This window comes from Hippocampus zosterae, chromosome 4 (genome assembly GCF_025434085.1).
Source record: "Hippocampus zosterae strain Florida chromosome 4, ASM2543408v3, whole genome shotgun sequence".
In the NCBI taxonomy this organism is placed as follows: Eukaryota; Metazoa; Chordata; class Actinopteri; order Syngnathiformes; family Syngnathidae; genus Hippocampus; species Hippocampus zosterae.
In genome coordinates, this window is record NC_067454.1 from 29278152 (window position 1) to 29291186 (window position 13035).

At 43.2% G+C, this 13035-nt stretch overlaps 2 protein-coding genes across 9 annotated transcripts in view; both read left to right on the forward strand.

Moving 5' to 3' along the window:
* nadsyn1 (NAD synthetase 1) overlaps window positions 1–5234 on the forward strand; it is a 75840-nt gene extending 70606 nt beyond the window's left edge. For 2 of the 7 annotated variants that reach the window (XM_052063922.1, XM_052063919.1), the window contains 3 exons: window positions 351–479; window positions 3500–3676; window positions 3768–4376. In XM_052063922.1, the coding sequence (XP_051919882.1) occupies window positions 351–479; window positions 3500–3676; window positions 3768–3800 (339 nt within the window). In that variant the 3' untranslated portion in view covers window positions 3801–4376. Of the gene's footprint in view, window positions 1–350; window positions 480–3499; window positions 3677–3767; window positions 4377–4767 lie in introns of those variants that run through there. The other 5 variants (XM_052063921.1, XM_052063920.1, XM_052063925.1 and 2 more) reach the window with 5 other exon arrangements.
* Window positions 1–13035, forward strand: part of LOC127599769 (uncharacterized) — a 131348-nt gene that overhangs the window by 35778 nt on the left and 82535 nt on the right. The gene's annotated exons all lie outside the window — the stretch shown is intronic.

Here is a 13035-nt window from a genome sequence, read left to right on the forward strand (position 1 = left end):
GTGCGTGTGTGTGTGTGTGTGTGTGCGTGTATTTGATCTGTCAAACAATAAAAATATTTAATCGATTTAAAAACACATCTGTATATATGTGTGTAAATGTGTATACCTGTGTCCGTGTGTGTGTGTGTTTTGTGTTTCCATCAGCTTGAACATTAAATATATTGTGTTTGTTGTATATTTAATTGAAGATAGGTTGGAAAGGATTTATATTCTGTTTTTAGTTAAGTTTTCCACAACATCCCAACTTCATTGGCATTGGGGTTTGTATAATTATCTACTTGTAAGTGCGAGCGTTTGATGAACAGCTGACTGGGTCTGGTAATATTCTCTAACCTTTCACGTCATGACAGGCTGACATGGGGATGACCTATTCAGAGTTGTCAGTAATTGGACGACTGAGGAAGATTTCTAAATGTGGACCTTTCAGCATGTTCTGTAAACTCATTCACATGTGGAAGGATGTGCTGTCACCCACAGAGGTTAGTGATCTCTCGCACACTCGTAGTACACTTATACGGTATTTGATGTTTCAATACTGTATTTGATTCCATGAAGAATCAATTCCATACAATTGAGTTTTTTAAAAGACAGGCACAGCTCTTCAACAAGCACAACCAGTACAGACAGAAAAGCCAAAAGAAAGTTAACTTCAAAAACCTCAAGAGAATAAAGTAGGCTCAAGATAAGCCATCATGAGCAGCAGATGACTGGCTGAAAGTGAATATGCATTGGGCACGTTGATGGTGCTGGATGCTTTTGTTAGATGCTGTTCCAATTAGATTTCTGAAGATCACTGCCTGGAGTTAGTTTTTAGTTAGTTAGTTAGTTAGTTAGTTAGTTAGTTAGTTAGTTAGTTAGTTAGTTAGTTAGTTAGTTAGTTAGTTAGTTAGTTCCGCCCGCTCCTATTTGGAACATTGGGCGACGAGTTTCCTCCATTTGTTCCGGTCACTGGCGACCCTTCTCGCTCCATGCCAGCTGACACCCATCTCACTGAAGTCTTCTTTGGCAGTCTGTCTCCACGTCTTCTTTGGCCTACCTCTCTTCCTCTTTCCACCCTCTGCATCCAGTCCATGGCTACACTTGCCGGTCTCTCTCTTGGCAGTCGGAGTACGTGGCCGATCATTTTCCTTCTCCTTTCAGAGACAATGTCTGACAGTTCAGCCACTCCTGCCCTCTTCATCACCTCCTTGTTGGTGATGTGGTCTCTCCATGAGATCCTCAGGATGGATCTCAGGTAACACAGATGGAAGACATTTAACTTGTTGGTAATGTTGGCTGTCTTTATTCATGTCTCACAGGCGTAAATCGTTGTTGGGATAACCACTGACATATAGAGGCGTAACTTGGTGGTCGTAGTGATGGCTTTCGATGACCAGATGTTGCGGAGGCGTTGGAACACTCCCGCAGCTTTACCAAGTCTACTGTTGACGTCTTTCTCCACGCCACCTGTATTTCAGATGTTACTCCCAAGATATGTGAAGCTGTCAATGTACTCTGTCATGTTGGTGTAGAGTGAGTGGTTGAAGGTGTTGGTGCTGTCCGACGGCCATGGCCTTGGTGTTTTCCTGGCTAATTCGTAAACCGACCTTAACTCCGTGCTCATGCAGATTGTTGGTCAACTCCTGGAGTGTGGGCTGGGTGTGACGTAACAGAGCCAAATCATCTGCAAATTCCAGGTCAGTTAGTCTGCTCCTCACTTGATACCAACCTTTGCCCCTGTGTTGGACTTCCTCATCACAAAGTCAATTATGATGATGAAGAGTAGGGGTGACAGAATTCAACATTGTCTTACACCAGTGACAATGTGAAAATCATCAGTTGTGCCACTGTTGGTTTTGACACAACAGGTTCAGTTGTGGTACAATGACCTGAAGATGCTGATGTACTTGAGGGGTACACCATACAGCTGGGCGATCTGCCACAGTGACTCCCGGTGGATGCTGTCGAAGGCTTTCTTGAAATCGATATAGTTGATCATGAGTGGTATCTGAAGTTCTTGGCACTGCTCTATGATGTTTCGAAGGGTAAAGATCTGTTCGGCGCAAGACCTTCCCTTCTTGAAACCGGCTTGCTCTTATCCACTTCATCTTTAAGGTGATGTAGCAGAACACTGAAGAATACCTTGCTGGGGGTTGACAGCAGTGTAATGCCCCGCCAGTTATTGCAGTCTGCGAGGTTTCCCTTCTTAGGGAGCGTGACAATGACCCCACGTCTCCAGTCGGCAGGAACCTCTTCAGCATGCCAAATCAGGTTGAATAGGTGGGTAAGGCTCTCCACAACAGTGTCTTGGCCATGTTTCAACAGCTCGGCAGCTACCTCATCGAGTCCCTGGTGCCTTGTTGTTCTTAAGGCCCTTGATTGCTCTGGCAACCTCAGTCTCGGATATCTCTTTCGATGTAACATTTAGAGCTGGAGCTGGTGTCTCTTGATAGAAATTGAAGAGCACGGGAGGCATTGGTTGGTTGAGAATCTCCCTGAAGTGTTCCAGCCATCTTGCTTCTTGCTCCTCGTCGCTTAGAAGTGTCCTGCCATCCTTGCTCCTGATTGGCACGCGAGAGCTGCTCCTGGAGTTGGTTAGCTCCCGCACGATCTTGTATAGGGTCGTCGTGTTGTTGTTCTCTGCTGCTTCCTGTGCCTCTCTTGCTTTCTCTTCTAGCCACTGTCTTTTCCTGCAACTCTTCTTCACTGCCCTGTCCAAGCGTCTGTACTCCTCGTCTTCCATCCTCCAGCTCCGGAGCCTCCTCTTTTGTTCTCTTTTTATCTTGGCCACTTTCCTTTCATCAATCAACTTCCAGGTGTTGTCTGTTATCCAACTCTCTTTGTTGGTACCCCTCTTTCTGCCTATAACTGCTTCTGCAGTTTCAGCAGTGGCACAAGAGAACATACTCCACTGCTCCTCAATGTTTGCAAGGTGTTGTGATACCTTGCCTTCCTGCCTGCCTGCCTGCCTGGAGAGCACATGCAAATATCGGCAGTCATTGGAGTCTGGCATTGGGTGCATGACAGATATAGGCACAGCAGATATGGCGGGCAGTACATCCATCCATCCATCCATCCATTTTCTAATCTTTTTCTCCTCAAGAGGGTAACGGGTGCAATGGAGCCTGTCCCAGCTGTCTTCGGGGTGCACACTGAACTGGTTGCCAGCCAATCCCAGGGCACACATAGACAAACAACCATCCGTTGTGAGGTCCAACTCACACCTCAGGACAATTAAGAGTGTTCCACTAACTTGCCATGCATGTTTTTGTGAATGTGGGAGGAAACAGAGTACCTGGAGAAAACCCACGCAGGCACGAAGAATCGCCGGAATCACCTTTTGTATTTCAAGGCAAAGCCGACTTTTCAATTAAATTCAAAATAGCGGCCTTCATGTTCAATGCAGCACATATCATGTATAATTTAGCATATATAAGTGGACACCACTATCAAAGGAGTTCATTAACTCATAATGAATTTTGTGCATTTAGGAATGACTGAATGTTACCTAATTTTTAAGGTTGCACAGAAGGTTAAGCACTTCTTTAGGATGTACTCGATAAACCGCCATAAGATGACAACTGTGACTCCATCCTACCATGCTGAGAGCTATAGTCCTGATGATAACCGCTTTGACCTGCGCCCTTTCCTCTACAATACACGCTGGAACTGGCAGTTTCAGTCTATTGACAATCAGGTAGCAAACAGAGTGTAAGACATGAGGCCCAATTCCTCCTAACAATGTATTTGAATGCCAGTAAGAGTTTATTCTGTTTCTCTTTCCTCAGATATCACAGATGGCAGCAAAGAAGCAAATATAACAAACGTGTTCATTTCCAATGAATACATGTGCAGGTAAAAACATTCCACCTTTTGTTGGTCTGCTTTGTACTAAAATCTAAGCACAATGCAGCACAGGAAATAACTGTTCATGCAACTGCAATTGCATTTTGTTTAGTTTAATGAAATTACCTCCTATACCAATAAATGAGATTACAATTGTCTATAAAAACAGAAGATATGGGATTCATCGAAAGTAGCTGTTTTCTAATTTTCAAGACTGGTCAATTGATTGTTCAATTTGTAATTAATCTTAATTGAATCATTGGGGTGGCTGTACAATTATACACAGTTAAACCAAAAAATGTGGTTAATATTGTCTCAAACTGAAGATGCAGCATCAGGAGCGATTCGGGGTTCAGTATCTTGCTTCAACATGGGTGCAATGGCCGAGGACTGAAACCCCAACCTCTGGGTTTGGAAACGATGACTCGACCACTTAGCCCCCCAAAATGTGTGACCATACACTCAAAATGTTGATATTGCCTGAAACCAGTGTAAAAAATGCAACAAATTCCACTGCATGAAGAAAAAATAAAATCTTCCCATCCACACAAGATATGTCCGCCCTTTTTTTTTTTAAACTCCAGCGCTCAGCTTTCGATGACATAGAAGGGTAAGTGGACAATTTGATCAAGATTTAGGCCACCCCTGTACTGCTTCTGCTGACTAAACACATAGCAGGTGTGTGACACAGCTTTTTTTAAGGCAAGGCAAGGCCTTATTGGGGTAGCACATTTCATAAACAAGGCATCTCAATGTGCTTCACGCCAACAGGGACACAACACCTAAGAGCATTTCCAAACAGAATAGTTAATGACATTCAAAAGTAAAACAGAGAAAACAAAAGTAAAATTACTTCTTTAAGTAATTTGGGTACAAGACTGTACAAGACTCTACAAGACTGTAGAGATGATCGTGGACTTCAGGAAACATTCTTCTCCACAGTTGCCCCTCACACTATCCAACTGCCCTGTGTCAACCGTCGAGACCTTCAAGTTCCTGGGAATCACAGTCTCCCAGGACATGAAGTGGGAAGTCAGGATCTCCATCCTGAAAAGGGCCCGGCAGCGGATGTACTTCCTGAGGCTGCTGAGGAAGCATGGCCTGCCACAGGAGGTGCTACGACAGTTCTACACGGCAGTCATTGAATCAATCCTGTGTCTTCCATCACGGTTTGGTTTGGGGCCGCCACAAAAAAGGACAAAATCCGACTTCAACGGACAGTTAGGACGGCGGAAAAAAATCGTTGGCACCGCCCTACCCACTCTTGAGGACTTGCACACTGCAAGAATCAAGACAAGGGCACGGAAAATCCTCCTGGATCCCCCGCACCCTGCCCACCACCTTTTTCAGCCACTCCCCTCAGGCAGACGCTACAGATCCATGCGCACCAAATCCAGTAGACACTTAAACAGCTTCTTCCCTCTAGCCATTAACTCCTTAAACAGTCACTGACGTAGTCACTATTCTTGCACTACAAAATGGTACTACAAAACTACTGGTTACTCTAAAATGGTTCAATGATTTTGTTGTTCACGATGATACTAGTGCAGCGTGTTATACCGGAGACAAATTCCTTGTGTGTTCTACATACTTGGCCAATAAAGATGATTCTGATTCTGATTCTGAAGATTTAAACAAATTAACTGAGAAACCCAAACACATCTGTCAAAAAAATTAAAAGAAAAAAATAGAGTAGGTTCCTAAAATGACTTTTTTTTTTTAATGTTTAAAAGCGCTTCATCCCATAAATTGGATTCAGACTGTTCCCTGCAATTGCCTGGCAACCAGTCCAGGATCCCAAATAATTAAAAATATAAATACAACATAGATTGGCATTTACTTCTTCATATCACGGCTATTTCTGTTTTAAGACCGGACGCTAACCTGGATACTGGTTGACTGCAGCTGTAACATGTTTGTGCATAATTATTGTATATATTATTATTGATTATGTATAATGTACTTACCTGAACTAATGTGACTGACAGCGAATAGTACGTCGGTCTTCCCCAGCCTGGAAATGTTGATTCTATTTGTCTTTTCCGTTCGGCCAACACACATTTGAGTTCTTTGTTTGTGTCTGGTGTTAAGAGTTCAATTCTTTATTTATTTCACAGCATTACCGAACAACCTTCTCTTTCCACAAAACCCCTGATTGAAGGCCTGTTTTAATGTCATGGCATTCTCTGGTGGTATCCCTGTTGACAGAAAATGCCATTCAAAGTGCAAAAGTCTTCACTTTTTCGCCACATTAATCAGAAATCGATTTGGCCGCTGTGAGAAGTCTGATTGGAAGAAGTGTGCATGTAAGCAGAACCTTCACTACACACATAACAGCTTTGTTGTGTTTCTAATGACATCCTCCTGGCAAATGAGACTGGAGATTACGTGTCTGGTTTTATTGGATTTAACTGCAGCATTCGATACAGTGGATCACAGTATTCTGTTGACTCGTTTGTGGCACTTGGCGGGCATTGGCGGTAGCGCTCTTAAGTGGTTTAGGTCCTATTTAACGAACCTTTTGTGTTAGCCTTAGCTGCTCTGAGTCACGTACTGCCTCACTGTCATGAAGTGTTCCACAGGGCTCTTCTGGGGCCTCTGCTGTTCTCACTGTACCTGGTCCCATTGGGTTCCATCTTAAGGAAACATGGTATTTCCTTCCACTGCTATGCAGATGACTGCCCCCCCCCTCCCCCACTGAGCAAAAAAGACACTTTCTCATTAGGGCCACTTTTATCCTGCCTGGTGGAAATCAAAATCTGGATGGCACACACTTTCTTGAATTTCAATTAAACGAAGACAGAAGTGGTAGTGTTTGGTCCCAGTGGCCCTTGTACATCCCATCCTGTAGACTTGGGCCCCTTGTCTCATCTAAAGTCAACAGTCTCAAACTTGGGTCTTAAACTGGACAGTGATTTTAAACTTGACCGTCAAATTAATGTCGTTGTTAAATCCAGCTTCTTTTAACCTAGACAGCTGTTAAAGTAAAACCTCTCCTTTCTCGTGAGCACCTTGAGACAGTAATTCATGCCTTTGTCACATCCAGGCTGGATTACTGGAATGCACTTTACTTTGGAGTCAGCCAATCCTCCATTAAGCATCTCCAGCTGGTCCAGAATGTTGCTGCTCGCCTCTTAACTGGTACTCGTAAGACGGAGCACATAACTCCTACTCTGGCATCCCTTCACTGGCTCCCTATACATTTTAGAGTTCTTTTTAAGATCCTATGATTTGTTTTCAACATTTTAAATGACCTCGCGCCACCTTACCTCTCTGAGCTCATCCGCCCCTACACACCTGCCCAGCACCTCAGGTCTGCGGACCAGACATTATGAGAGGTACCAAGAACTAAACAGAGGCTCAGAGCAGATAAAGCCTTTTCCGTTGCTGCTCACTCTCTGGAATGACCTCCCACTGAACAGCAAGCCCCCTCGCTGCCCATCTTTAAAACCCGCCTCAAAACTCACTTGTATTCTTCGGCATTTGACTCAGCATGACTCAGATTTGATCTTCGTCTTACTGTTTGGTGCTTTCTACCATCTTTTTTTGTTGTATGTATGATAGTTACTCCGTGTACAGCACTTTGTATACAGTGATGGCTGTTTTAAGGTGCTCTTTGAATATAATTGAGTTGAGTTCAGTTTGTAGTGCTGTCACGCCTAACTTTTTTTTTTTTGCATATGTGTTGTGTGATTTGTGTGTGTGTGTGTGTGTGTGTGTGCTGTATAAGACAACTAATGAGTGCAATGACTGACACATGGTTCTGTCACAGTCTCTTATTGGCTGTTCTTGATTAATTGAACTTAATTGAAAATGAAATTTGTGGCATACAGTAGGATGGGATCAGGAGGGGCAAATTTTCAAAGGAGGTTTTGATATCCTACAATCAGGTCAAACAGACAGTTAACATCAATGACATTTTTTTAAATTAAACTGCAGACTCCCTTTACTGAATTTCATGAGTTCTTATCTAAAGTCCTCACAGATTACTTTGATGTTATGTTGTTTACTGTACAACCCCAGATACTAGAAGCTCTTCCAGGACAGTCAGCACAAATTTCATGTCACACATTCCGGTATGTCCCAAGATTAAGAAAGCAATTGCCAGCAAGTGGGTCCTCTCATGCCTCAGTCAGCAAGCTACAGTAACACATGCAACATGTTTTAGGCAGCAATAGAGGAAAACTGTACTCTGTTTATTTGTGTATGTAGACATGTTTGTCTACATACACAAATACATTGTAGACAATACAGACTGTCATGATTCAGTTTGGGACCAAAAGGTGGCACTGTAGGCCTCCCCTTGCAGCTGCACAGATGTTGGTCATTAGGTAATTAGTGCTTTAAAAGGACTCCCAGCCCGACCACTCATGGTCGGGTCATTGTTTGCTCTTGCTACTGTCATGTTCGTTTGTTTGTTTGTCAAGTTTCTGGTCATGTTTCTCGTATTGATACTATCAATAATAGATAGTGATGGGTCCATGAGGTCTCATGAGGCGTGTCGACACAATGACACACTGTGTTGATACTGTACTGATACTGTGTCGCTGACCACTGCCACCTGCTGGACCTTCAAAATCAAAAACACTACCAGAGAAAACATGACAGCAGCAAAGGAACAGCAAACAAATAAACATGACAGTAGCAAGAAGCAACAATGACCCAAAACCGAGTGTTCGGGCTGGGAGTCCTTTTAAAGCCCTAATTACTTATGACCAACAGGTGTGCAGCTGCCGGGGGAGCCCTACAGTTCCACCTGTTGGTCCCTAAACCGAATCATGACACTAACAGCCACAAACAAACATGACAGCAGCAAAAAGCAACAGCAAACAAACGAACATGACAGTGGCAAAGAGCAAACAGCAACAATGACCCGACAATGAGTGCTCGGGCTGGGAGTCCTTTTAAAGCCACAAATTATCTAATGACCAACAGGTGTGCAGCTGCAGGGGAAGCCCTACAGTGCCACCTGTTGGTCCCAAACTGATTCATGACACATGAGAAGAGTTTAATACATACGGTTAGATTGTGTTGCTTTTGTGTTCTGTTGAACTTCCGTCATCTTTCCTTTTGTAGGAGACTGGACTGTCTCTGAGTTGTTTGTGTTGTTTGTTCCTCTGTTGGGTGTTCACAACCCCCCTCCGCCCCATAGAATTTATATTGTGATTTTGTCTCTAGATTTTCTGTTTGCCGCATTATATGTTTGCTTTTCTGAGTGTTATTGAAGTCATCGTTGATTTACGTTTTCGGGGGCGGTCATTGAACGCCTCTCGAGCAAATGGCACTAGTGATGGAAATTCCGTCTCTTTACAATACAATACAATACATGCTGATTTATATAGCGCTTTCACAACAGCGGCAGCTGTAACAAAGCGCTTTACAAAACAGTTAACATAAAGTAAAATAATAAACACAACACATAACATAAAACACGGACAGTTGTGCAGTCCTAACCACTTTTCCGTCACACGCTTTGTTGTTTGAAGCAGTTTAAGATGAAAGAGGAGAGAATCAAAGTGTCCTTTAACCAGTGGATCAGAGACGTCATGCTCAGAATGTGCACACGTCGGCTACAAGCTAAGTTTCAAAGTCAACAAGAAGCTGTAGCATCCATTGACGAAAAAAGAGATTGGTTCACTTCTCCTGTCCCATGGAAATCCATTTCAATTCCAAGCGGCGACTCACGGTTCCAAATATGCATCGGCGCTCTTCGCAAGCGCTCCTCTCTCCTCATCCTCAACTTCAGCGGCCATCCATCCAGCCGCACCAACGCCAACTGTCCAACAGCGCTGACATAGCCACTGAACAAATCGGGGTTGTGAAAAATGCTGCGCATTACTGGCGCAAAAAACACAAGCGCCCCAGGTCTGTCCAGCACCGACAGTCAATGGCGCCGACATCCTCCCAATCAAAATCTGTGCTGGTACAGGAGTGCTGCCGAGAAGGCGCAACCACCAAGCACAGATACTGCTCCTTTGTCGAATGTCGTGGCCAAAAAGCGCTGAAAACAGTCCATATCAGGTCCACACAATGAAACAACAAACAACATGTGACAAAACAAAAGACAAAAACAGCAAAAAAGAACAAAAAAGCAAGGCTCTTGAAGAGCACTTGCCGAAGGCTGCCTACTCGGGCGCCATCTTGGAAAAAAAAAATACAGAGAGCCGGTTCTTTTACTCGGCTCACTAAAAAGAGCCGCTGTTTCGGCTCCCAAATGGCTCCTCAGTTTTTTTGTTGCTTAAATTAATTTACTACCAAAAATGTAAAATTATGTGTAAAATGAATTACTCATGTAAAAAATATACAGTATATCAAATATATATTATTCATTGGCTTTATTTACATTCTTATGAACATACTCAACATGGAGTACAACATGGACTGCTATAAACAATAAATTACAAAGTACAAAAACAAAGACCCATCTAAAAACAAGATCAACAAAAAGTTTCAATCTCTGATTGTGTATATTTATATGCTTTTAACTATTTACAGTAAAACAAAATAAGTATGCTTTGATTACCACACAACAAATTATAAATTAAAATTTGATATGAAAAATAATAATAATAATGTGTTTTATTTAAAATCGCCTTTCATGCCAACCATGCCAACCTTTCTTATTGTCTGTACAGTATCCTGTACAGACAATAAGAAAATACAATGTAAAAATTGGTAAGCGAGATATTATATAAAAACAGGACATAAAATCATAAAAACATAGGAAATGGAAGAACTACGTGTTGTAGGCAACCCTGAACAGGTGTGTTTTTGGACGGGACTTGAAAGTGGAAAGAGGTGTGCAGTTTTAGAGGTCCGGAGGTAGGTTGTTCCAAAGCTTTGGAGCAGCGCGACTGAAGGCTCCCATGGTGCTCAGGCGGGCAGGGGGCACTGAAAGGCGGAGGGAGGACGAGGATCTGAGGGAGCGAGTGGGGATATGCACCTGGAGAAGGTCGGACAGGTAAGGAGGGGCCAGGTTGTGGATGGCCATATATATATATATATATATATATATATATATATATATATATATATATATATATATATATATATATATATATATATATAAGCAGTTTGTAATTGATGAGATGTTGAACAGGGAGCCAGTGGAGCTGTTGGAGAAACGGGGGTGATGTGCTGCTGGGAAGATGTTTTTGTGATGATGCGAGCAGAGGCGTTTTGAACCAGATGGATTTTATGGAGTGACTTTTGAGGTAGGCCGAAGAGAAGAGCATTGCAGTAATCAAGGCGGGATGTGACAAGACTGTGGACAAGAATAGCAGTGGTGCGGGGGGTGAGGGAAGGGCGAAGTCTGGTAATATTGCGGAGGTGGAAATAAGCAGTGCGGGTGATGGTGTTGATATGTGAGTGGAAGGTGAGCATGCTATCCAGGATGACACGCAGACTCTTGACCTGGAGGGAGGGCGACAGTAAGGAGCTGTCAATGTTGAAGGAGAAACTGTTTACTTTAGATAAAGTGGATCTGGTGCCAAGAAGGAGGACTTTAGTTTTATTAGCATTTAATTTAAGAAAGTTTATTGTGAACCACGTTTTGAGTTCGGAGAGGCAAGAGGTGAGGGAGGGGGGTGGGAGTATGGAGTTTGGCTTGCAGGAGAGGAAGTGCTGGGTGTCATCAGTGAAAGTGGATATTAAATTTGCGGAGGATATGACCAAGAGACAGGAGGTAGATGACGAAGAGAAGGGGACCTGGGACAGTGGTACACCTGTGGTGACTGGGGAGGGCTTTGAGGTGAAGGATTTGAGCTGGACAAACTGGGTGCGGCTGGACAGGTAGGAGTGGAACCAACTGAGGGAATATTGGATATTTTAACTTTGCACAGTCTACACTGTAGATCAAAATCGGGCAAACTACAGCCCGCGGGGTGAATCCGTCCCGTTGGTCTTTTTAATCCGGCCCACCAAAGGTTGGGACACAATTAAGGTTCAATGTAAAGTCATTTCATTGGGACTTGTAATGACAGGCATTTCAACGCCAGGTGGCACAGTTCATTGAAGTTGTAGAGCACAGGGAGGGAGGGGGGGACAATATGGAAGCCTGAAGTTAGCGTCAACTCAAGGAACTCCCACTCGATACGACAATACAACACAATACAATCGGAATAAGTGTGTCTGCATCGCTATTTTCTATCATCGGATCCAAAACATCAACATGCAAGTGACTCTTTACTGCAGTGAGTGTTACTGGAATTGCGAAAAATTTTACGTCCTGTAGATCATGGCATCCAAACGAAGAGGAACAGTAATGGCCGCAGAAGAGAAAGTGAATTGTATCTGATTAAACAAAGCGGGTTACAAAGTACGAAACATTCAGGAGATGCTTGGAGTCTGAAACACTAAGATCAATGAGACTTTGAAAAATGAGGAAGCAATTCTTGCTCAGTCCGATTCTGGCTATTTCCATGCACAGAGTGAAATGCTTGAGGCTCAACAGACAGTCGAGTAAATTAACGTTTCCTGGAATTGTTTGACTGTTATCGTGCTTAAACTTTACACAAACTGGGTCGGTAATAAGAGAGGAAGCGAATTCCATAGTGCTATGGGCTTCGAAGCGTTGTGGCTGGCTTCAAAAGTTCTTTGCACGACATCAGCTGAGCAACGCTGTCTTGTGTGGTGATCGAGGGGAGGTCAAGTTCGAGACAGTGAGTGAAGAGAAAGAAAGCCACCGGGTCTTTTACTTGTGTCATTTTACTGTAGCAAATAGTCCTAACTTTGATATATTTTGTCATATACTTGTACTGTATGCTGCAGTTTTTGGGCAATATATTGTTGCACTTTGTTGCTTGTGTTGTTACACATGTTGTTAACATACTTGGGACGTTCATACAGGACATATACCATAGTTGTTTCACTGTTCTAAAAAAAGTATGGTAATACTTTAATGCTTTTGTTCTGTTTATGTTTGGCATGGACTGTCAACATATACAGTTTTTTATAGGTATTGTATCTTGTGCTGACCGGCCCAGCTGTCAAATTTAGAAATCAATGTGGCCCCTGAGCCAAAATGTTTGCCCACCCCTGGTCTACACGCTGCCTTTGAACTATCAATTAAGTTGAAATGAGTCCAAATTTCACTGTGTTTCCCAATCCATTTTCTCACCTTTCCACTTTCCAATGTTATTTTTTCTCTGTAGCGCTATCGAGCTCTCTCTCGTCTCCCTGTCTCTCCTGTTCGTGTGCTGCTCACAGTGT